General features: G+C 48.4%; 1 protein-coding gene across 1 annotated transcript in view; it reads left to right on the top strand.

Moving 5' to 3' along the window:
• LOC104465091 (voltage-dependent N-type calcium channel subunit alpha-1B-like) overlaps window positions 1-25080 on the top strand; it is a gene marked incomplete at both ends in the record, with an annotated part of 96697 nt that overhangs the window by 58765 nt on the left and 12852 nt on the right. The window contains 7 exons of the mRNA XM_010078004.1: window positions 1330-1335; window positions 6762-6878; window positions 10070-10135; window positions 10767-10858; window positions 12484-12634; window positions 16166-16293; window positions 21050-21146. Coding sequence (XP_010076306.1) covers window positions 1330-1335; window positions 6762-6878; window positions 10070-10135; window positions 10767-10858; window positions 12484-12634; window positions 16166-16293; window positions 21050-21146 — 657 coding nt within the window. The remainder of the gene's footprint in view (window positions 1-1329; window positions 1336-6761; window positions 6879-10069; window positions 10136-10766; window positions 10859-12483; window positions 12635-16165; window positions 16294-21049; window positions 21147-25080) is intronic.

Here is a 25080-nt window from a genome sequence, read left to right as displayed (position 1 = left end):
CTAGCGAGCATCCTGTTTGCAAACAGCAGGGACCAAGAGTGGGACCGGTGGATGCCTCACTCACAGAGCACAGACCAGGGGACCGGCCTTAACCCTTTATTCCCACTGCCTCTGCCCAGCCACTCTTTGCCCTTTACATTCCACCTTATGGAGCTGAGAATAACCAAACAGAAGAACAGAATAACCCCAGAGGAGAACAGGTCTGTGCTCAGCACGACTCGGAGCTGTTCCCGATGGAGGATGCGAGGATGCCCTCTGCTCCCTTGGCTTTCCTGCGCTCTCCTGGGGTGATGGCAGCCCCCATTCAGCCCTGCCATCGCCCAGTCACACAGGAGGGTGTCTCAGGGTGAGGAGCTCAGGTGACACCCCAGGTGACAGCCACAGTGTGACCTTGGCTGTCAGGCTGCATCTGTCCCCATACCAGCCGCTGGCGAGCCCTCCAGCTCCTTGCAGAGAGGGGATGCTTTCTGGGTAGGAGTTTCAGATTGGGCTCCCAAATAGTGGCAGGAGCACCGCTTTTCTCCATGGCTCTATTTTCCAGCTGTAAATGTTCTCCAAGGTAAATAAACCTGCTCCCCTGGGCGGTCTCAAGAGACTTGGCTTCCACCAGCCTTGCTGCATCGGTACTTTAAACCCACGGAAAAGTAAAGATAAAAGGAAAAGAAATGTGTTGATTAATTGCTTTGTTTTAATTTTCTAGTCATGTCATATGTAATTTCCTTTGTGAATGCAGTGGAATATATATATATCTTTTTTTATTTCCTTAGGCAAAAACACGTATGTCAGTTTTTTACCCTCTGAGTAATTGCAGTAAAATAGGTGGCATTAAGGAGAAGGTGTCCTTGCAGACACAGCTGGCCTCAGGAGGCTGAGTGGGTGTATGGCAAACTGACATCTATTTCTATGCCTGGAAATATAAAAAACATACTGAGAAGTGTTTGTGAATTGTCTCCCAATTTGCATTACAAAATGAAATGCAAATAACTACCGCACTGTCTGTGTTACCTTTAGGATCTCAGAATCTGTTTTGGTTTAAAGCATTTTTTTTCTTTATATAATTATCATAAAATAACACCCCCAAAAGCCCAACAGTTTTTTTCCAGTGAAATTTTCAGAGTTTCCTTTTTTGCTTGACCTGATTACTCATTTTCTCTTTTGTTTCTTGTTTTGTTCTTTATTTTCCTTATCTACCTGCTGAATCACGCCATCCAATCAACATACAATGCGAAAACCATGTCTCCGTCTGTATGTTGTGCACCTGCTGCTCAAAAAAAAAAAAAAATTGTAAATAATCTTGCAAATATCCATCCATGAAAACATCACATATAGGACACGGTTGGTTTCACTGAATTTAAACAATTCTTTAAATTCTCTGCTTTTATTTTCTCTCGTTTTTCTTTGGTTTAATTCGTTTTGATGATGAGATTTCCGATTGCACTGGTGACAAAGCCTCACTGCAGCGTGCCTCAAAACTGGCTTCTGTTCTGCATCTTCTCCCCCCGGGCTAATTGGTGACGTGAGGCAAACGCAGTTACCAATAGCCTGTTGTGACACCTGGCAATGACAAAGGGGAGACTCCCACTTGCTTTATTTTGGTGGAAAATTGGATGAGAATAGGAGGGAAGGATGCTCCTGGATGACCTGGAGTCGAGGAGATTGGCTGGTGGGAAAACCTGTGTTTTGTAAGTGGTGGGACCAAATTTGGTTCTCAGAAACTGGTTTTGTTCTCTTTTACGATGAGATGTGTTGAGCTTTCTGCAAAGGGAAGCGTTATGTTTAAGTACTGCCTTACGGGTATTTTAAGCCCATGGTTTACACTGTTGTATTGTAAGGCAAAAAAAAAATATTGAAGTGACTGCAGACTTGTTTCCCTCATATCAAAAATCATGGGAAAGATTGATTTTTATTCAATTTTGAAAACTCTTTGTGATACCAACATATAGAAGCATTTTGCCACCACAGTGGACACAAAGTCCCTGGATGCAAAACAAACATCTCAAGTAAAATGAATAAGCCGTGTTAAGATCAGGGCTGAGAAGTACTGGGAACCAGATCCCACTGGGAAATTTGTGCCTGATTCCAAAGATACCTGTGGAAATATTAGCCTTGGTCTTTGAAAATCATAATTTAAGCAGGATGAACCAAAAAAAAAATAAAATCTAAAAATATATACATTCTTCCATTCTTAGTTATCTTGGCTATGGTTAGTCACACCAGTGAGACCATAAGCTTATCAAAAATACTTGCTGGGCCACCTGACAGCAGATCTGGGATCTGTGTTAACATCTGGACTTTCTGTTGCACAGTTGCTGTTAAGAAACAAATCCGAGTGAATCTTCATGACAAGCTGCAAATAAGCTCTGTGCATGCTTAATGGAGGGGCACGGGAGGGAATTTCTGTAGGAAGCAGCAAAGAAGAAAATGCCAATGTATAAGGTAAAAGTTTGCATAGTGGGATCTGAGGAGGGAATTCTGTGCCTGTGCTGCAGCGCCTGGGAGCGTTACAGATGTGCGGGAGCTGTGCGATCTGTGTGAGAGATGGGAGGGATCCTGCAGAGTCTTTGGAGACTTCGCCCTCTGCACCCCTGCCCAGGCAGCACAGATGAGTGCCCTGGCATCGCCTGTGCACATGAAAATACACTGAAAAAAAATCGGCGTACCTCCCTTTGGCCAGATTTTGGCCTTGCTGCTGTCCGCGCTGCAGGTTAAAGTTGTAAATGCTCGCCCTGCGGTTTGTTGGGATTGCAGTCTCTATGGTCGTATGTCCAGGTCCAGGCTCCGGCCATCACTCAGCATCCAAGGCGTCCAGGTCAGATCTTCAGAGCAGCAGGTTGTCCTCTGGAGCCACCGCCTTTATTCTGCTGCAGATGGTGGAAACCTACAGTGATTACAGAAGGATCACCAAAGTTGGAAGGTAGCAGGGAACAAGGAAAGATCTGAGCATCACACACATAAAATGATTTTTCCAGTGTTCCTGGCTCAGGATGAAAGGACGTGATGTGATATACCTGTAATGGCAGAGTTCCCATGGCACAGGGAAGTGCGGAAAAAATCTTTAGCCTCTTAAAATCAGCGGGGGTTTTCCCCAAGTTCAGAGGGAGCCAAGACCCTGGGCAAGATGTAGGAACCTCTCCAGTGTTGGCAACACCACGGACATTTAAATGGGAACATGACCATTTCCTCGGCAGCAGTTCCTAACGGAACAGGTTAATTCTTGTTGATGTCAGATGAAGAGAACTGCCAAAGCTTCCTGAGTGGTCTTATTCTTGGCTTGGTTGGACTCCTCTTCCCACAGCTCTTTGCAGCTTTGGGTGAGCCCTTTGTTCTGAGGACAGAAATCTGGACGTCTGGGTCGGGGTGGGCTGTGTGTTGGTGTTCTGGTGCAGGAAGAAGCAGAGGTGAGCAGCCCAACTCCTGAGTTTATTGCTTTGTGGCAGCAAAGTGACCTCCTTCACTAAATCCTACAGAGCACGTCCAGCCGTGGCATAAAAACCTCATAGTCCCATTGCAGGTTTAAATAATCCAAACCACTAAATGCACGAGCTGGTGGAGCTCGTTGTGTGGACAGCGGGTACAGCTCCTGTGCTGGGGAGGAAACCACCCTGCTGCTGAAGATGCTGGAGGAGCAGATCTGGCAATGCCTGTGCACCCCATTCTTCGTGGCTTTTCTCCTTTTCAGGATGAAAAACACTCTAAGAAAGGGTAAAATGGCTTTGAGCAACCATGGCAGGGGGTGGAACTAGATGGTCTTTAGGGACCCTTCCAACCCAAACCGTTCTGTGACTCTATGAAAAGAGCAGGCTGCCCATGGTGGGACAGCAATCAAGGCCAGTTCTTTATCCCTGATGTCTGTTCCCCCTGTTTCTCTCCTGCTTTACGTTGTGTTCCAGGGATGCATTGCTCGGCTAGGCTTCGGTCAGGCTCCCGGCGTGGGAAGCAGTGGCTGTGCAGTGGGTGCCTTTGGTACCAGAGCCCCCTCTTCTATGAAAACAGCGACAGGCTATGGGGAAACGTTTTTTTCAAACATAATTTGCTAGTCCTCAGATCATAAAATCCTAAAGCTGTGGTGCCTCTTGTTAGCACCGGTCAGCCTTTAGCATCCGTGCAACAGAAACACAAACCAGGAAAGCCAGACCTTGCTAACCAGAACGTGATCATGGGTGCGTCATGTCACAGAGGTAGCTAAGGGGGAAGGGAATTGGTGCAAAACGCTGTTATACACAAAAAATATCGCAATGTGGAGTTTCCCCTTTAACTGCATGCGATTCTGATAGCTGCCCGGACAGCTGAGCTGCTGAAGGATGGGTTTTCTACGCGGTGTGCCGAGGGTTACACACGCAGAGCCCTTCCCTCCAGCGCGAGTGTGTGTGATTTTGCCTCCCGACGAGCAGCGCAGAGAACGGTCCTTCGCACGGTCCGCGAATGCTGGTGCCGCTGGATTTTCCTGGGTTGCCAGTAGTTCCCTGTGGGTTTCACTGTGCTTTAGGAAATGTCAGGGCATGAGGAAAAAAGGGAGGGTTTGGGACTGGGGAAAAAAAAAAAAAAAGAAAAAAGGGTTATGGACTGTTTGTCCCTGCAAATCCCAGGGAGGGGGGGTTACAGACATATGCACAATGTGGAGCCCCCCGTTTTCTACAGACTGTCCTCCTCAAAGCTTCACGTAGCACAGGGACAGCCTGTGCTAAGCGTGACCTTGCACTCAGCCTAGACCACAGCAGAGGTTAAGCATTGTGTTAACTGCAATTACGAGATTACAGCAGAGTCTGAGCAAGACAACGTTCTTTCTGTGAAGCTGCAGTAACGTGGGAAGGGAGGTAAAGCAGGTTTGTGCACAGAGAAAGGGATCCTGCAGATGCTGCCTTGGAGGAGCGTTAGGCTTGTGCATGGGAAAGGTCTGGCTTGAGCATTGCTCTGAAGGTCATCATCTGTCAGCCATGCAGACCTGATGCCCCAGTGCCCCCCAGTTCCCGCTAGTGGGGAAACTTTCCATGATTAAAATGTGTCCTGGGTGAAAGCTTGGCCCCGTGGCAGCGCCTCTGCGGAGGCGTACCCGCCTGCACCGCGGCCAGCGCGGGGGAATGGGTCACCACGGACCCAGTTAGCGATGGGACCCCCTCACCCAGCCCCAGCACGGCTCTGGCCCCCCCAGGTCAGCCCTTACCTGCTCAGGCGAGTTCAGCCAGGATTTTCTGAAGTGACCGTAACCGGTGTGAAAAATAGAAGCTGATGGTAAGAGGCAAGCGGTGAATTTTTGGCTCCTGTTTTACTGCCCTCGAACAACCCAGGGGAATCCGTGCGTGCGTTTTGCCTGCCAGCGCTGCTTTCTGTTGCTGATTTGAATGAGCTCCGTGTTGTCTGCTCTTTCATTGAACATACCTGTGCTTTTCTCTTTTCTCTTTATTTGAGGATTGAGTCTGATAGACGGTCTGTGCCTACCTCTGAGCTGCTTGTGTTTTTACCATGAGAGAAACCGAGTGCATGCCTGAGACTGATTTCTTGAACTCTTTGATGGGATTGGTGGAATGCGATGCTAATGGCCCCAAAACTGAGCTGGCATTTAAATAAATGAATAGATCCAACAAGCCCCCCCAAATTCAGCATGAGCTCTATAGCCAAATGAGCAAGAAACATGGGTCAGTTCAATATGACTGGGTGTCTTCTGGTAAAACAATAATGCAAGGGAAAGACTAATTTTGCTCATCTTTACCAACAAGAGCTCCTTATTATTATATTTTTCACTCTACTGCTTGATAGTTTAAAGTGGGATGCTTTTTCTCTTTAGCTAACTCAGTCAAATCAGTGGCTGTGAACAGAGATTCACAAAGAAGTGAATTGGAATCAGTGTGGAAAGGGGGGATATTTTTCATCTCCTTAAAATAGGAGGGCAAGAGGGATCTGGCTTTTGCATGTTTTGTTTTGGAAAGAACCCTCTCTAGATTAGCTCATTGGGACAAGAAACCTCTTTTCCCTGAAGGAAAGAAAAAAAAAAAAAAGTGGGGGTGTGGGGTGGGGAGAATCATACAAAACAAATAGAAATCTGAATCTGTCTCCAGCAGTTCTTTGATCTACCTGCAAAGGCACATTTAATAATAATTACAAAAATCAGCAGGTTCCTAAGGCACCCCCCTGCTGTTGAACTCTCGACCTCCCCGACTGATTTGCTGCCGTTGATCCATCTTCCAAACAGTCTTGCTGGTGCCATTTCTCCTTGACGAGCCTGTCCAGTCCCATGTTGTATACACATTTAAAACCTCCAGGTTAGAAAACATCCTCATTCTTCCAGGGATGTTTTAATCTTCACCGGACAATGCCTTTCTCTGTCATGGTAGAGGCTGCCTACACAGTCCCTTGCAACTGTCTTGGCTTCAGTTCAATTCATTGTAGAAAGCGAGCTGGCCAAGACTTCAAAACAACCTCGTTATCATCAAAATGATCATATGGCACCATTACCTCTCCCTGAGTCTAGGGGGAGAAAATCTGCCCTACTCAAAGAAACCAAGACCTCCATGGACAGCGCGAAAGGGCCTTTTCCTTTTCTCTCGTTGCCCCAGTAGCAGAGGGGAGGGCTCTTGTGGAGAGGGGTTTTCTCATACTTGCTGCATGTGGAGTGATCTGCACTGACGAATGTTTCTTTTGGAAGGTTTTCTGGTGGCCGATTTGCTGCTTAGATCGTGAAGCTGGTAATTTTAATTTCTTTTTTGCGGGCTGTGGTTTCTCATCGCGTTGATTTCTGAAGGACACAAAACCTTTACTTTCTGCAGGACAACTTCATCAACCTCAGCTTCCTGCGGCTCTTCAGGGCAGCAAGACTCATCAAGCTCCTTCGCCAGGGTTACACTATCCGCATCTTGCTCTGGACCTTTGTGCAATCTTTTAAGGTGAGCGTTGGGAAGGCGGGAGGCAGGGAAGGGACACGGGGAGATGCTAATGCTTGGCACCCCCATAGCATCCTCCCGTTGGGTATCAAAGAGCTTCCCCTTGCCGAGGGAATGGCCTCTCTGCACCTCCCCAGAGCAGTTAGAGGAAGATTAATTCTGCACAGAGATGCTAACTGATGTGCCCTGATCATCCCCTGTGCTGAGCATTTTGGACAATGAGTCTGAAAGCTGGGCAGCTACTGCTGCAGCCTCGCAAGCGCCCAAAGCTCAGGTTGCCCTTGAAACTGCCACAAAATCCCTATGGGAAAGGCTTGAGACTTGGGTATGAGCATAAGGCAATGGTAGTCTGACCGGTCCATGCTTTTGTGCCTGCTGGTTGCTTGCAGCGAGTGCAAGGGTCCATTGCTTTCACCAGGTCTCAGTCTTGGTAGAATTTCATAGAGGCAAAACCCAAGCCTCTGCGTTTTGGTAACATAAATTGTGGAGCTGTATAACACAGGGCTGTGTTTTTATGATTTTTATCATCATAAAAATGATTTTTTTGTTCTAAACTCGAGACAGTTGCGTTGGCTGGTTCCCTTTTCCCTGCCCTTCGCTCTCAGCAAGCCTCGGTGCGTTGCGGCAGCTGGTACGATGTGGCACAGGGTGAACGGCCACCGCAGCCGGGTAAGGCACATCTGAGCTGAGGGACCCTCGGACACCGACCTTACAGCCACTGGGTCCTCAGCCTGTGCTTAGCTCCCAGTTAGCTGGTTCCCAGATCTAGTTTGCAGCCTGTTTCCACAGCTGCTTCTGTTTTAACTCTGGTTGTGGGGCATGTTTGCATTCTGCAATGTAGAGAGGAGATGGTTTAATATGAAATGAGGCTTTTGTAGCACCGATATTGAGCTCTCACACACCGGTATGTGTTGACTGTGCAGCTGCAGGGTGCAGATGTCCCATCCCATCACCCCTCTCCAAAAAGCACTTGACCTCCCTGGTTCCGGACATGTCACAGGACTTGCAGAGAAAAATAAGTAGAGAGGTGACGTGGGAAAGCAAAACACAGCGAGGTCAGGGAGCAGACAAGGATGGATCTGCTCATCAGCTCACAGCCAGCAGACTTCACCTCCTGCTCGCTGGTGGGTGGCTTGAGCCTGGGGACAGTACCTCTGGCTTTGCACAGGGTCTCACCGCCTTCCGTCGGAGCTCTGCGCTCTGTGGGCGATAGCTCGTGTCCCGGGTGCTGTCCTGAGCTCCAGAGAGCCTGGCTGCAGGGTGGTGCCATGTCTGGATGTTTTGCAGGGTACTTTCTGGAAGGTTTTACGGTGTGAATTGGTATTGAACAGTGCAGAGCGCGGTGGGATGCAGAGCAACTGTTTGTTTGGGTTTTTTTTTTGTTTAGCTGCGCTTTCAAATGCATCATGGTGTCTGAGTCAAAACAATGCAGAGGTTATTATTTTAGGCTATATGATTTTTATGATGCAAAATTATTATTTTAGGTGATAAAACTGTGGGAAGGGGTGTGCTTTCTCAAAAAATGGCAAAAAATGTTTTAAGAGAAAAACAGGCATTTCTCTCCTGCGGTTGGAGAGAGCTGCTGGTGGCTCTGCCCCTGCCGGGCTGGGAGCACTGGCTGGCCCCATGCCGGCTGCAAAAGAACTGGGATGGAGAACTGGTTGCAGCAGAGCGTGAACGTGGCAATTGCTCCGCGCTGGGGCTGGGCGAGAGGGAACTTTCTATTAGACTCTTAGCCTATGGAGGTAAAACCTTTTCGGAGGGTGGAGATGGGGACAGGGTGGAGATGGGGACATAGCCATTGCTTCTTTCTACAAGCAAACTGGAGAAGAGCTGCAGGCATCCGTGCTGGTACCCCACAGCCGGGGTGGGAGTGAGGGCTGTGGTACACCGTACGTCCCTTTGGGTGACACCAGAAGGCAGCCGATGCTCTCGCCTTCAACGTCTGTGTGATGCTTTCCCCCAGCCACAGAGCAGCTAATGGGGAGGGACTGCAAGCTGGGGTGTTCCGGTGCCATACATCTGTCAGCTCGTGTTTTCCTTGAGGGTGGATGGAGGTGGTGGTGTTGCTGATGCTCTCACCTTGTAACTCACGGGGAATCCTGCAGCAAGGGGAGCAGGATGGTTCCTGGGCTGCATGAGGAGCTGCTGCTCTGTCTTTTCCCCTGGCAAGGAGCTCTCAGTCCTTGTCCCTTGTGCAAAGGTGTCCAGCAGAAACCACACCAGCTCTCAGTCCTTGTCCCCTGTGCAAAGGTGTCCAGCAGAAACCACACCAGCTCTCAGTCCTTGTCCCCTGTGCAAAGGTGTCCAGCAGAAGCCACACCAGCTCTCAGTCCTTGTCCCCTGTGCAAAGGTGTCCAGCAGAAGCCACACCAGCTCTCAGTCCTTGTCCCCTGTGCAAAGGTGTCCAGCAGAAACCACACCAGCCCTCAGTCCTTGTCCCCTGTGCAAAGGTGTCCAGCAGAAGCCACACCAGCTCTCAGTCCTTGTCCCCTGTGCAAAGGTGTCCAGCAGAAGCCACACCAGCCCTTTGCCCTGCATTTCCTACTGGGCTCCCTGCGGGCTGCATAACCCCCTCCTGCTGTGAGCATCACATAGTCTAGCCCCAGGGCATGACTTCTCATTTTTTCAGCTATTGCTAATTAAGGGGCATTAATTACTCATTCATTTAGCCTATGTGGAAAGTAGCTATTACTCTCCGCCTGGGTGACATAATTACATTCTTGCCTTCACTGATTTCTTGCTAGAACTCAGGATCTTTTTGTCCTCCTGGCATTACAGTCTGTGCTTGTTGCAGAGCAGGAACTTGTTTCTTGGATATGTTTTGTTCTTGTGCTAAACTTACTGCCAGGTCATTAAAAATTAACATTCGTACAATTATGCCTAGAAAGTGCCAGTGCCTGCCAGTAGCTCCAGTGCTCGCTGCGGAGCTTCTTGCTGTGTTTCCCCGCTTACAGCTTATCCACCTGCGCGGATGTGCAGCGAGCCCTTGGAAAGCCCAGACTGCTTTGGGATCGATGCATACCTGGCTCCAGGGCTTTGTTTTCTGAAGGCTGCCAGGATTGTTCTTATTCTCTTCTCAGCTCCTTCATCTGAAGTACAAACACCACAAAACCCGGTGCTGCCCAGGAATTAACCGCTACGGGCTGATATATGCATTTGCTGACATTCATTCTGTCTTCTCCTTTTCACAGGCCTTGCCTTACGTGTGTCTCCTCATTGCAATGCTCTTCTTCATCTACGCCATCATTGGCATGCAGGTAAACATTTCAGCATTAATTCTGACTGTCAGTAGCCTGGTTGTGTCCCCCTGGTTCAGGGTGCAAATGGGTTATTGCCTCCGCAGCGGGACCAACGACTGGCTTAAGAGGAGGCGAAAAGCTCTTCTTGTCCAGTGTTGGGTAAATTAGAAATGCAAAAAAAAAAAAGAAAAAAAAATGGGCTGCTTTTTCTACCCTTATTGCCAGGTCTTGTGTTGAACGTGGCCCTGGGTGTACAAAGAGGGAGAGCGGGCAGGCGCTGAGCTCCCGCGGGCAGGACACGTCCCTGCGGTGGGCACGGGAAGGGGCTGCGGGCAGGGAGCAGCTCAGGTGCTGTGCCTTGCTGAAAAGAAATGAAAGGTTTTCTGGGCCTGGGATGGAGCTGAGCTGCGGTGTGGAAAGGGTCAGTGTGAAGATGAAGCAGATTAACCTTGGTTTTTTTCCCCACTTTATCTCCACAATGCGTTTTTATCTCCCTCTTCAGCACAGAAACTGTCCTAGCTTGTGAGATCCCTTAAACCAGGACAAATTATTTTCCTGCCTTTCATTCCAACTCCACTTGATCCACCTTTATTGACAATGTCCGTGTGAGGATGTGCTTGCCCTGAATCACTTCTGTTTTCTGTGGCAGGTATTTGGAAACATTGCTCTAGACGATGAGACCTCCATTAACCGGCACAATAATTTCCGCACCTTCCTCCAAGCCCTGATGCTTCTGTTCAGGTAAGTAGAGTATAAAATACAATAAAACCCCCCCTGATTTAACTTATCAATGTGCTTCCTGCCATGAAGCTTACCTTTTTCTTTTTTTTAATTAAGGGAGGATTCCTTTAATTGGTTATTTTTTGCATTACCAACAAGTTAACCCTTCATAGGTCAGCGCCACCTCTGCTTCAGAGTGAAAGTGTTTCCATCTGGGCTCATTCTGCCTGGAGATGAAGCATTTTGAAATGAAAGAAAAAAATCAATGAAATGACAGATTTTCATTTTCAGACTTGGCAAAAATGAAGCTCAGGCCCTACTCCAAATCGGGGCAGCCTGGGGAAGGAAAATCTGGCTGTGTGCTGTGTGGTGCAGAGACCCAGCGGTTAATCCCTGCTCTGGTCCCACCAGTGCCCAACAGCCGTGCCGGGGCTCGGCTCTGCGGATTATGCTTGGAACTGGCTATCGTGCCTGGGATTTGGTTTGCATAGTTTTAGTGAAGCCAGACGGAAATGAAATTAGCCCTCTCCTAGCTCAGAATAATCACTCGAGTCAAAACTCTGAATTTTAATAAAACCAGATAATTATTCAGTCCCGTGGCCAGACCTCTTGGTCCCTGTCCAGACCCTTGCACAGCCGCGGTGGGGCAGAGGCAGTAGGATGGTGATGGGGGAGCAGGTTCTGCACCAGGAATGGGGCTCCAGGACCCAACACCACCCAGGGGGGGATCTGATTGAGAACTCGGAGCAGCCTGGAAGCTGTCTCAGTTGACATTGAGCACCAAGTTTTCTCCAAGATGAGGAGGAAGGCATGCGAGCCAGCTCTGCATCCACGTTAGCGTGGCTGTGAACCACTGCAGCAGGACGGGCTGTTCATGGTGCTGGGGAGGGAGGGACGCCCCGAAAAGCACCTCTTAGTGCGGTGCAGGAATTACAGGAGGAAAATCTGAGGTCCTGTAGGAAGCATGGGGATCCCCCCGGCTTCCCATCCATGTGTGCACGTTGCAGGGGGTGGTTTATTTTAAGGACAGACCCTCTGGGACTCCAAATTTTTTCCTTTTGGCTATTTTTCTCCCTACAGCAGAAGCAGAAGTTAGAGGGGGAGGAGGGAAATGATGAAGAAAACCCAATAGACTGTAATGAAAAAGGGACCCAAGTCTCTGTGACCAACCAGACCATGCTGGTATTTCTGTATCAGCCAATAAAGGAAATAAGAGAGTCAAGTGGAGAAGCATGATTCCATTTCCCATCATCTCCATTGGGTTTACAGCCAGCGCTAGCACAGGAATGTTATCTGCTTCAAAAGAGAACAATCTAAACTCTGCTTACTTAAATTTGGACTTTGCACTGGACATGCTTCAATCAATCTGGTTTTATTCTCTGTAAAACCATTCAAGTGCAGCCTGCCTGAGCCTGTTCGATTTCTTTTGCCCCCCTGTAACAGAGCGAAATGTTCTTTCTCCTTTGTTTTCCATGTCAGCAGGTTGGCAGTTCAGGTTCCTCATGTAAATACAGTCTCTCCACCTGCACACAATTTCCCACCTAATTAATTCAGTTGGGCACAGTAATACAGGAAAGTGGATGCCCCCCAGGTCTGGAATGGGGAGGGGGCTGGCTGAGCTGACCCTCTGCCCTCCCCGTCCGCAGGAGCGCCACGGGGGAAGCCTGGCACGAGATCATGCTGTCCTGCCTGAGCAACCGAGCCTGCGACCCGCTCTCCGGCCTCACCAAGAATGAATGTGGCAGCGATTTTGCCTATTTCTACTTCGTGTCTTTCATTTTCCTCTGCTCCTTCCTGGTAAGTTGGTCCCCATCTCTCCCAAGGTGGAGGTGACGGTGTGGTCCCCCTCACTCCCATCCCTCCCCATCCCCTGCTTCCTCCTTCTCCTTAATTATGGGTTATTACACGGCGGCTTCACTAAAAACCGTTTATCACCCTGGCGATCAAATTCCTTTAATCCCCAAAGGGATCATTTAGCCGTTAGTTTAAAGGGAAGGGTTTTCTCTTTCTTCCCACAGGGGGGTCTAATATTTGGAATTAAGCATTAATCTGTTTTGTCTTGGTTTGTAACGGGGTCTTTCAAAGAAGGGGGTTGGGGTGAGGATGGCCAGGATATAGCAGTGCTTGCAGCTGGGAGCATCCCACTTCTTTGATGCCTTGTGTTCTGTTTTGTGTATCAAATAAATGCAATGATCATTTTCTTCTGCAGTGGTGCCAGGAAAGCTTTAGACAGGAAAATACAGAGAGCTGTTGTACTTGATTCCTGCCCGTGGCCACCATACGGGGCTGGGTCGAAGCTTTAATAGGTGCTGGTGTCGTTCTGATCACTTGTGTGCATGAAAAGCTCTCTGCTCCTGGGGCTTGGCTCCCTTACCACTGGGCCAGAGGAATGGAAAACCAGGGACAGGGACCCAATTAAACTTCCAGCAGGAGGAGATGAAAGGCCCAGCTCCGAAATGTGTCAAAAAGCAACGCATCAAACCTATCTTCAGTTCCGTTGCTTTAAAATAGAAGATTTGATGCTTTGTGCGGCTGATCCCTGACAGCATCAGAAACCTTTAACCAGGAAAAAGAGGTGCATGTGGCAGTTTGATGCTGGGTATGGATGGACCAGCTTCAGTGGCCCCTACTGAGACCCTTTGTCCAACTCCTGTTGCCCCTGTTTATTTCTCCTGCATATATTAAACATGGAGCCCTGAAAGCTTATACAAAATTAATGCTCCATTTACTGTTTCCTTCAGCACTCTGTATTTTAAAGCCAATTTTTTTCCTTGTTCAAATCTCTAACCCAACACCAGACATTCTCATTGTTATTTTCAAGTGCATTAGTGTTCCTAAAGCATTTTATTTAAAAAAATTAACCACCACCTCCCCCCCCTTCCTCCCCAGACTCACCCTCCCTGGCTCATATAATCTGTCCCAATTGAAATGTCGTGGCAGAGTTGGAGGCTGGAGCACATCTGTGCAAAACACAGCTTTGTGCGAGCTTCGCCCCGGTGTCAGCGCTCCGGGGAAACCCAGTGAAACCGCACCCTGGCAGGGAGAGGGGAGAGCCCTGGTGAGAGCAAAGGCGGGGAGGGCAGGCTCCAAAAATAGGGAGCGGAAAGGCAAACAGCTGGGCTGCTGCGGGACAGGGCTGTAACTCATTGCTTCAAATGCGTTCAGCACTTCATTGAAATGAAACTTGTGGTTCCCCACAAGCCATTAAATCATTACAGAGCCCCAGCCGTGCCAGGAGGGCATATTTTTCTGGTTTGTTCCGTGTTGTTACACCATAGACTGGGGAGGACTTGGATAACGTATTTGTTTTTAAATGTTATTTCTGGCTCTTTGTGGACGTCCAGCCTGACATCATTTTCCTCCCGTAATTTACACTGTCGAAAAACATAAATTGAAATTTAAAAATATACAGGAACTTTAGCAACAGCTGTGTGCAAGCAAGGGAGGCATGGCTGGAGCTGGGAGCAAAGCAGAGGAGCTCGGGATCCAGGGGAAACTCACTGAAATTTTCCTGTCTGGTGATGCTCTGGGGGTGAGGCAGTGGCCCAGGTTGCCCAGAGAAGCTGTGGATGCCCCATCCCTGGAGGGGTTCAAGGCCAGGCTGGATGAGGCTTTGGGCAACCTGGGCTAGTGGGAGGTGTCCCTGCCCATGGCAGGGGGTGGCACTGGATGGGCTTTAAGGTCCCCTCCAACCCAAACCAGTCTGTGATTCTATGGTCCTGTGTCACGTGTGGGGCACCTGCAGCACGTCAGTGAGCTGCTGATGTGGTTACGGTGCTTCCAGTCCTTGAGCAGCTTATTGAGCGCTGGGAGGGACATCCCAGTCCAGTACTGGGTGGTAAATGGCAGTGAGGTCCCAGGGCTCGCCTGGGCTGTGTTGCACAGAGACATTGCGAGCATCCAGGAACTGGGGTGGCACGATGTACAAGCTTGGTTCCCCAAACCCAGCAGAGCTGTTCGGTGTAGCGCTGCATTGGAGCTGACAAGCCCTGATGCTCAGCCGTGGGAGCGAATTTACGCATGTTGCTGCAGAGGCAGGAGCCCTGTTTGCAGCTGAGGCACCGGCAGGGCTGGGGTGTGCTCGGCCGCGTGTGTGCGGCTTGGCCTGGAGAAGACTTTTGGGTGGTGCAGGACATCCTGGTGCCCGGGACATGGGTACCCTGGGGGCTGGGTTCTGCTCCTGGCTCTCTCTTGGTGCATGTTCTGAAAAACAGAATCACAGAATGGTTTGGGTTGCAAGGGACCTTAGAGATCATCTAGTTCCAAACCCACTGCCATGGGCAGGGACACCTCCCACTAAATACATGGATTAAAGGTCCAGGAAGTCCCTGATTAGCATTTGGTGGTGGTTTGGTGATTCATTATGGACTGTCCTTGTCTGTACTGGTGGATCGTGTGTCCCAGCAAGAGCCGAGACCCCCTCCTCCCTCCAGATCACACCGAAATACCAATTCTTTAAAGCTGCACAACCCCCAAACTCCACTGCCTGATTTTCTTTTAATGACCAGCAGACCAGCCAGGGACATCCATATTCAGTTTAATATTCTGCTGATCCCCCCCTGAGGCTCGCAGGCTGCTTTGCCGCAGCCCTTGCCCAGCGTGGCACAGCGAAGGCAGAAAGGGGCCGTGTGCCGGTCGGGGAGCATCCCTTCCTGCCCTCCTGCTCTTCCATTCTGCTGGCTGCAGCTTGATCTTTTCCCATGGAAATCCTCATGCCTCTTCCATGGGCTTTAATAAGAGGAGAATCTTTATACGCCCGAAGCATTTGCTGGGCGCTGTGTTAGACAGCGGCTCTTGGGGACAGGAGCCTTTTTTGTGTCCTGGCCCTTGTCTTTCTGGGGATCTTTAAAGGTTTGAACTGGTTTGAGTCAAAACTAGGACATTCAGGCTGAAGAATGGGCGTTTTTCTTGCTTTTCTTGTCTTGATGTGCCTTGATATGGAGAGTTCCCATCGCCTGGTCGGCAAAGCAGCCGCTGCAGCCTGTGTGCCCGTCTGTGCTGGCAGGGGGTGACAAAGGGACAAGGGAGGGGTGCTGAGCTGCACGGGCTCTGGGATGGGTTGTGCTGCGGTGGGCCATCACCAGTGATGGGGACGTGGCCACACTGTCCACGGTCACAAGCCCTGACAAACCTGCTGTGAAGTCTGGGGCTGGAGGGGAGGAGGTGGTGGCAGCAGGTCCCCAGGGATAGGTTCGTAGAGTTTATTCTCCAGGGTGCAGCTGCTGCTTGTAAAAACCACACACCCTGCTAAGGGAATTCCCTTCCAGCTTTTGTTTTTTCCCTCCCTTTTCTTTTCTCTCTAACTGCATTATGGCTTCCTCTCTGCAGATGTTGAACCTGTTTGTGGCTGTGATTATGGACAACTTTGAATACCTGACAAGAGACTCCTCCATCCTCGGGCCCCATCATTTGGATGAGTTTGTTCGTGTCTGGGCTGAATATGACCCAGCTGCCTGGTATGTACGCTGCTCTGTGTGGAGACAAGGATATACGTTGTCTATAAGTACCATACCTATGCACACAAACAGCCTGCTTTACTGGGAGTACAGCTCCGGAGGGAAGACAGCTCCAAAGCTTGAGGTACCATCGATGGTAACCGCTCCAACTTCAATTCACTGTGCACTGGAGGTGAACAAACCTGATGTCATTACAAGGGCATTTCCTTCAAATAGCCACCAGATCAACATAAACCAACAAATCAAGAAAACAAAATGCACCTTCCCCACCAAAAAAAAAATTAACAGGGTAAATTTAAATTATCTTGGCTGAATGGCCAACTAGCAAAGCTGTTCAGCATTTCCAAAAGGAGCTTTGATTGCCTTTGGTTTGGAGATAATATGCTGAATCCCTTGCCCTTGGCAGCACCTTTGGTAACTCGGGAGGCGAAGCCCTGTTGTACCTCATTTTTGCAGCGTTTCCCTCTTAGTTAAGAACCTCCTCAATGGTTTTGCAAAGCCTGTGCAGAGACCTGAGGTCACACAAAAGAAAAATCCAGTGTTCCAGGTGCCAGCTCTCCCTTAAAGGGAGGTGAGCTGCCCCAGTGCTTTGCCTCTGGGTCAAGTGCTGCAGGCTCAGACTTCATCGCTGGCTGTCACCCACCCGTGAGGCTGCAGGGAGGGAGATGATGGTCCTCAGTGTAAGGGTGGTTTGCTGAAAACGTGATTTTTTTTTTTAAACAGATTTCTCATCAAACCCAAAGTTTTGATCTTGGAAGCCTCCTTCTAATGACATCAAATTGTAAACGGGAATTTTGTTCTTTAAAATAATATTTAAGCTTTTGGACTTGCAGCTGAAACATAAGACGTGAGAAATAATAATACAAAAATGCAATAAGGGTAACTTGGGAAACATTTCAGTCCTCAGTGAGCGTCTGATAAAATATATGAGTGTGTTAAAGGAGGAAATAGTTTCCTGACAGCCAGACGGTGAGGTGATTGGGTTTATCTCTTTGTTTTTCCTATTCAAAGACCCTCGCAGGGAAAGCTGCCCACCTGGGCTTAGGTGCCCTGGCAGCGGCGGAGTGGCACTGCGCTGTGGCAGACCCCAGAGCCACCACTGAAGCATTTTAAGGAATTTTTTAATAATGAGGAAATGGGTCTGGCCAGTGATTACTTCTAGAGCAAGACTGACTTTAATATATTGCTTTTCTCCATCGCCCAAAGAAGCTGCTGCACGCAGTCCTGGCGATTGGGTTATTTTCATTTCTAGATGCTCTGACATACGAGTCACATTAACTTCCTTGATATTCCACAGCTCGGGAATTTGCCTGTTGGGAGGTGGTTGGTTTTTTTTTTTTTGTTTGTTTGTTTTTGTTTGGGTTTTTTTTTTTTTAAAGCCCTACTAATTTTGTGTCCATCTTCCTCCCTGCAAGTTACTCTGCAGTGAATCTCCTCTGTGTTTGTGATGAAGTTGCCTCCAGCCCCTCCAATCTTTTTTGTTTTCCTTCAGTAGAGACAGATGCAGGGAGTGTTTGTATCATCAGCATCTAAGGGTCCCTGCTAGGATGCAGTTAAACTGCTTTTAAAAATCTCAGTTAAGTTGATTTAGGCTAACTTTAAATGTAAAACTCTTCCAAAACGACGCAAGTTGATTTAGGCTAACTTTAAATGTAAACCTCTTCCAAAACTACGTGTTTCTCTGAACTGTGTGTGATTCTAACTCGCTCAGAGCCAGCCACACTGTGAGCCCGTGTATATACTGCACACATAGCAGCTCGTAATCTCCAGGCAGATTTTCATTACCACAGGCTCTGTAACACAGACAAGTCCTTTGTGGGTATTTGGCAGGCAGTAAATAGCTTTTTTTCCTTTTTTTTCAAATCCCTGATCCTATCTCTTACCACTAGGAAATCTCAATGAGACTGGAAATTTGGGAGTGCCCGTTCTCTCCTTCAGAAATAATCCTGGCTCTGAGTAGCATCCATGGGAAGAGTAATACACCTGCAAGGGGAAAAAAATAGTATCAATGAGCTTTTTAAACGTTTATGTGTTCAGGAACTTTCCACCCATAAGAGGCATGAGCAGCATTAAGTTTACAGAAAGATTTGCTCACTCTGGTAGCTCTGAGTGCAGAGGTTACAATTTATGAGTCACTCGGAGGCCAAACCTTCTCACTTCTAGAGCTGTTAATACGGAGTAGGTCATCTGTTAAGATCCTAATTCTGTTTTTCTCTGCCCTTGTTCCGTTTCGCTCTGGTGTGAGGCTATTGATGTTGGCAGAGTGACCAGGGGCAGGAGTGCGAACCAAAGGACAGCCAAGACATGATGCTCGAGGCTTGATCCTCAAACATGGGCATGTTCTGGATTTTCCGGGTGTGAACAGTTCCGCTGAAATCACTTCTGTTTTCATAAGCGGGACCAACATTTCCGCAATGTAAAAGGAATCTGAAATCCATTCATGTTTTAAGGCCAGAACAGATCTTTTGGTCATTTGGGCTGAGCTCCTGTGAAGCTCTGGACGTGCTATTCCACAACAGCCATCCAGGGACTGAGCTGAATAACTTGTCTTTTGAGGTACAGCTCCCAGCAGGACACCCCGTTTTATGATCCGAAGCCACAGGGCTTCAGAAGATCCAGTTTTTATTCAGCTGCTTGTTCCACTAGTTGGTCAAACTCATGGAAAGAAAACGTCGATCTACTTTTTGTTTTCCATACCAGCCATCTCCATTTAGCATTTCAGCTCCCAGTTATATACACGTACAGGGGAGCGATAAATAATTACTGAGGGTAATTTGGTAGAAAGACAGCCCCCAGGCAGTGTTATTTATGCTTAAATGCAGGTGAGCTGGTTCCTGCTCCCATCTTTCACCAGTTGATGGCCTCTCTCAAGGTCTTTTCCTTGATTATCCCAAGGAAAAGGGAATTACAGTGTCTATCCACCTTCCGTAGCTTGACCCTGCATGGGTTAAAAGTCCAAGCGTTGTTATATAGATAATATTTTAAACATGGGCCTAATGTGTGTGTATTGACATACCTATTGCCAGTGTCACCTTTGTTTCTGTTACGAAATCCAACTTTCTGTCAAGTTTTCTGGGAAAAAACATTCAAAAGCAAGTAAAAAAAAAAAAAAAGCAGCTAGCAGCTGTTGTTGTGGATGTGTCGCACTCAGCTGGGGTAAGTACGGGGAAACTGTGGGGTTTAGGGGGGACAGAATCCTCAGGAGAAGAGAGAGCGAGAGAACTGGTGCACGGGCAGTGGTTTGATCCAGGGCTGTGGGTTAATCAGGGATGGGTGGAAACACTGAATTTAAGGATGAAGTGGGAAAGAACAGAAAATTGGATTTATATCCACTTTTATTTGTTCAAGATAAAAGAAATGAGTGCTTTGTCTCTCTTATACCCCCCTCCCCAGTGCACACCCCTTAGGGATAATGGAAATGTTGGTCTTGCCATCCCAGTCTCACCAGTTGCTCCTGGGACCTGGGGGGATGCTACTGGCTCTGGGGGGATGCTACTGGCAGCACCCTTGGTGGTGGGGAGGAGATGCGGGCACTCCCAAAGGAGAGCTTTTCATAACTGTCTGAGATAAAGGGATGCTGATGAAAATAAACAAAACTTAAATAGATTTAAAGAAGCAGGGAAAGAATCCCTATTTGTCAGGATTTGTCAGAATTTGTTGCCATGACCTTCCAATGCAGGACATCTACCAGGTTTCAAGCTTTCCATGGACTCTTAGAGAAGAAGCTCAGGGAACTGCTTGTACATATTTTCTACGTGCTGATTTTACAAAACTGTTCTAAAATGTCAGTAAACTTCTCGACTCAGTTAAACCGATATACTGTTTATAACCACGACTAGGCCTGCAGCCAAGACTTGCACGGTTCCATTTGATCCTTTTCTAAATTAATAGTTTTGAGTCGATTGTGAAGTTTTTGAATAGACCTTAATTTTTCACGTCCAAAAAAGCAGTAATATTGAAGGAGATATTCCAAAATATTCCAGCCTTCCTTATATAATGTACCAAAATAAACACAGTGCAGCCAAATCATCTCGTTTTGCTTTGGAGCTCATTTTGAAGTTCAGTACAGGTCTTTTTGTACATGATTTGGTGACTTACAAAAGATTAAGAAATCTAATCCTGTTGTTAAATGAGCCGAAAATATTGCTGGGAGTTAATGAGGCTGATCATAAAGCTACCTCGAGGCGTCTGATTTCACCTCCTGGTACCGAAGGCTGGATTTTCCCAGTGCCAACGGCCGAGCCAGCTCTCGAGATGGCAGTTTCTGGACTTTGAGCAAATTGCTTATTGCCCGTGCAGCAGAGTACGGCTCTGCTGGGGTTACAGAGGTGGCAGCAGTGGAAGGTGGAGGTTCCCAAGCTGGTTTTAACCAGCTAATGGGAATCCCAGTAACAATCCAGTAACTAGGGCTCTGGTTTTGCTGGGCGGCTGCAGGAGCTGGGTGGTGGGTAGGGGCAGATGCTGGGCATAGGGAAGTAAAACGAGTGATGAAAGTAACCACATGCAGTGGTTGCAAAGCCCTGCACATGGCACTGAAGGTGCCACCCAAGGCTGGAGCTTTTGTTGCTTTGTTGAAGTTCTCTCTCTCTCTCTCTCGGTCTGTGTTCAAGTGCCTCCTTCATTGCAAGCCCCGTTGCTGTCACACTAACCTTGCTTTGCAGCGTGTTTTGCTCTTCCAACTTCTCCTGTTTGCCTGGGGAAAAAACTGATTCCTGTTGGGTTTTTGCTGTCGTAACGTCTGATGTTTTCTTTCCAGTTGCCGGATTCATTATAAGGATATGTACAATTTGTTACGTGTAATTGCTCCACCCCTGGGCTTAGGAAAGAAGTGTCCTCATAGGGTGGCATACAAGGTTTGGAACTTCAGAGACTCCCTCCAGCATTTTCAGTTCTGGTTTTGGTTTGTTGTGTTGGTTTTTTTTTACCCACCCAATGTTCAGAAAAGAAACTGTCCCATAACTAACCCCATGCCTGAAAAAGGAATGATTGACTGACTGCCTCCTTTCTCCTCCATGCATCTCCTCCCCGTCTCCTCCCACACCCCAGCTGGCTGGAGCCAGGCAGCTTTATGAGACAGTGAACCCTCCAGCTCCCATCCCGCCGGGTCCAGGTGGGAAGAGTTGGGGAGAAGCAGCCCAGCATCTGAGCACTTTATAGATATGCACTGGAGAGAAATATCACCCCAGGATTGCTAGGGAGCAGCAAATCCATTTTGTTTGGGCTTCATAGCATCATTGCCAGTGTTTGAACCCTTCCCTTTCCTGAGCTGAAAAAATGTTTGATCTGGGCAGGGGTTAACTGGGCAGCGGAGTGGGATGGTTTCCTAGGCTGGGGAGAAATGAAGCTTTTCACAGTGCAACGGCAACAGCCAGAGATTGCCTTGGGAGCAAAGTGACGTCTCTGAGGTCGTAAGGTATGATGGACATCCAGTGAAACCTCATGGCACAGGGCGAGTACACTGTGCTGGGGAGCTGAGGTGGGGAATTAGGGACAGTTCTTGCTGAGAAGTCAGTGCAGGATGACACTGGACTTCAGTGGGGTCCCAGTTTTGGGCAGGGATTTTCTTGCAGCCGGTGCATGGAGAGAGCAGAAGGAGAAGATGAAGTGGGAGCAGCCAGTGTGGAGCTTGACGTGGCTTTTCTCTTTCACTCCAGCCCAGGTGTCTTTGATACCTGGTTGGGGATTAAGAGTCAAAAAGTGTTGCAGAGAAGGTGTAAGACCCTGTACCTCCAGCCAGGGAGCAGGGGCAGAAGAGAGAAGCCAGGGGGAAGCTGTTGGCTGTAATTACAACTTGTGTCTCTCAGCAGCCTTTAAGTTAGGTCTGGGCTATAAAACCTGGCTGGTATTTTAACTGCTTTAGTTACCGAGGTCAGGAATAGATCACAGAATCCTAGAATCACAGAATGGTTTGGGCTGGAAGGGACCTTAGAGTTCATTTAGTACCAAACCCCCTGCCATGGGCAGGGACCCCTCCCACTAGACCAGATCTAGAAAACTAGATGGTTTTGGCTTGGCAAATTCTCTCTTTAATCCTGGATCAATCCTTTACCTGGGAACCGAGACCCGTGTCTGGGCAGGGGCTGGTGTGGGGGTACCTGCTCCTGCAGCTGCCCTGCTTGGGAAAGGGGTTTCCTCTGACTGCTTAGGTCTCAGTTTCCCTCCTAGTATAGTGGAGATGATAACACTGGCCTGCTTTTCCAGGGGTTAAACATTAATTAGTAATGTGCTGCAATATCTTTACGTCTCCTCCAATGGCAGGCAGCACATTTGCCCAGTATAGTAAGCAGGCAATAAGCAGTAATCGGAAAAAGGCAAAGGAGGACAATTCCTTGCTGGTCCTTCACTTTCCAGGGTAGGATTTTATTTGCCACCAGCATGCGCTGAAGGTAGATGCCATCAGTCATGGGCTGGTCTAAGGACCTTTTCCCAAATCTCTGCCATTCCCAGTTCCCTCTAGCATGCAGGACAGGCAGCTGCCTGCAGAGAGAACTGGTTGACATTGGCTTGATGAAAGAGGGGCCCCATCAAATGTAAGGGAGAAACGGGTCTCCCTTCCACCACCTTCCTGCAGATCATGTGCTGGGCTCGGGGTTTGTCATACCCGAGGTTCTGCAGGGTTGCACCTTGGCTTGGAGCCCGAGCAGTCCCAGTCCCTTGAGCAACCACACCAGCACTGGATTTTTGCTTCTCTCCTAGCCTGTGAGCTCACCTGAAAACCAAACTCTTTATGCCCTGATGGAAAGCTGGATGTTTTTTCTAAGCCCTGTCTCTCCCTGTCCCATAACTCTGCCTACCAGCTCTCCCCAGCATGGTGAATACAGCCCCCCAGAACGGACTGGGATGGGGGAGTGAGAAGGGGAAGCATCCCTCCACCCTGCAAAGAGCAAGCCAGACCCCAGCCCCCCCCACACCCTCTGCTCCCCAAGGTGCATCAATCATTCCCCCAGGGACCCGGGGCCGAGGGGCAGCTCCGGCCACGGGACATCCCTGCAGCGAGGAGGAGACGTTGGGCAGCGAAACACAGCAACGGAAGCGGAGAAACCTTTTTCTGTTTACCCACCTCTTGATTTTGGTTTTGTTTTCCTGAGAAATCTGATTAACCGGATCTCTGTTTTCTTGTCTGCTTTCTCTTCTCTCTCCTTTCCCTTCGCTCCCTTGTGTTGCCCTTTTCCCCATCCCCTTCCTCTGCCCTCCCCACCCCATCTGCTTTGATTTCCGTGTCCTCTCGCTTTCGCCTCCCTCCCTTTGGCTCCAAGCGGGCGCATCAGTTACACAGACATGTATGAGATGCTGAGACACATGTCCCCACCTCTAGGCCTTGGAAAGAAATGCCCTGCCCGCGTTGCCTATAAGGTAGACCAACCCCCCGAGAACCTCCTGCCAACCCACCAGCTTTTTGTGCCGTGGCTGAAGCGGGTGCTGGTTTTCTGTGACATTAGTGTTGTTCTCCTGGACTTTCCTCGTGCTTTCTCTGCTTTCTAAGCAGACTGGACTTTGGATCTTCTGCCTTTTTTTTTTTTCTTTTTTGGTCTTTGAAACTATGGCACATCAGTTTGTCTAACTATGTCTCCACTATCAGTGTTTCTCTCTCTCCTCTCTCTGCTTCCATTTAGGCTAATTTGGGGAGGGAGGGTGCTAGTGAGCAGATTACCCCACCAATATGATCCCCATTTATCTTCCTGCAGCTCTTTGACTATCCGTTCTCACTGGCCCTTCAGTAGTATGCTGTTTTTTCCCCTCCTCTTAATTAGATTGGAGTAATTAGAGTAGGCAGTGCTGTAGGAGTTAGCGAGCTATCAAACAGAGGCACCACCAGAAGGGCTCCTTAAATACCCTCGTAAAAGAAATTATTTTAACAGAAAACACTTAAGAAAGTAGGATGAAGAAATCACTCAAATTTATTGTTTATTCTGAAAAACCTTTTAAATTGAACAACAAAAATGCCTTAGATCCAAAATGCTGCTAACGGCTGCCTCTCGGATGCTGCCTGGATGAACGCAGGGAAAACTCGGGTGGGCACAGAGCAGACCCAGACTCCTCCAGGGAAAGCCCCGCTGCTCTCCCAACAGATCCCATGGAGCTTGGAAATTTGAATTTGCAGGAGTGATTCCTTGGAAGCTTTTAACGTGGAACCTCACCATTTTGGAGGGAGAGGTTTGCCATAAGCATTTAGCTTTGGTGCAATTGAGCGTCCATCAAACTCAACAGAGGATTTTTGCTGTTGGCATCATTTCAGGCACCACCAAGCCTAATTACTGCACCCCTCCATGCTTGGTGGGATGGATCCAGATCACCACAGACCCTCCAATAGTGCTTGTTTTTCCACTGAGGCCATGTGAAAGCAAGATTTTGGGAAGAGTCTCAAGCTAAGCCGAAAGCTGGGCTTGCCTTTGCGTGGGGCACTTGGCAGCAAGAAGAGGCTCAGATACAGCTTCCTACGAGATCCCTCCTCACTGTGTTAGGATTTTAAATAAAGCAAAAATTAAACCTTAAAGCTAGCTAGTTAGACATCTTTTCTGTCTTCCTTTTGCGTTGTTTCTGGTGGTTTTGGTAGCTGTTTTAATAGAGCATCTCTATTACGAGCAGTTCATACCCACCACCCTGTAACTAACCTGAGCGATCCAGCCACCCCAGAACGCCAGCTCCCACCTCTTTCAGATAGAAGGTTAGATAGATAAACACCTATCTAGAGATACCAATTATGTGCAGAAACCCAATGCTATTAGAGCAATCAATGGCTCCTTTTAGCACCTGGGAGTTTCCATTGACTCCTTTTTTTTCCTGCTG

The sequence above is a fragment of the Pterocles gutturalis genome, unplaced genomic scaffold (assembly GCF_000699245.1).
Source record: "Pterocles gutturalis isolate BGI_N339 unplaced genomic scaffold, ASM69924v1 scaffold21778, whole genome shotgun sequence".
NCBI lineage: Eukaryota > Metazoa > Chordata > Aves > Pterocliformes > Pteroclidae > Pterocles > Pterocles gutturalis.
This window is presented reverse-complemented; position numbering and strand designations above follow the sequence as displayed.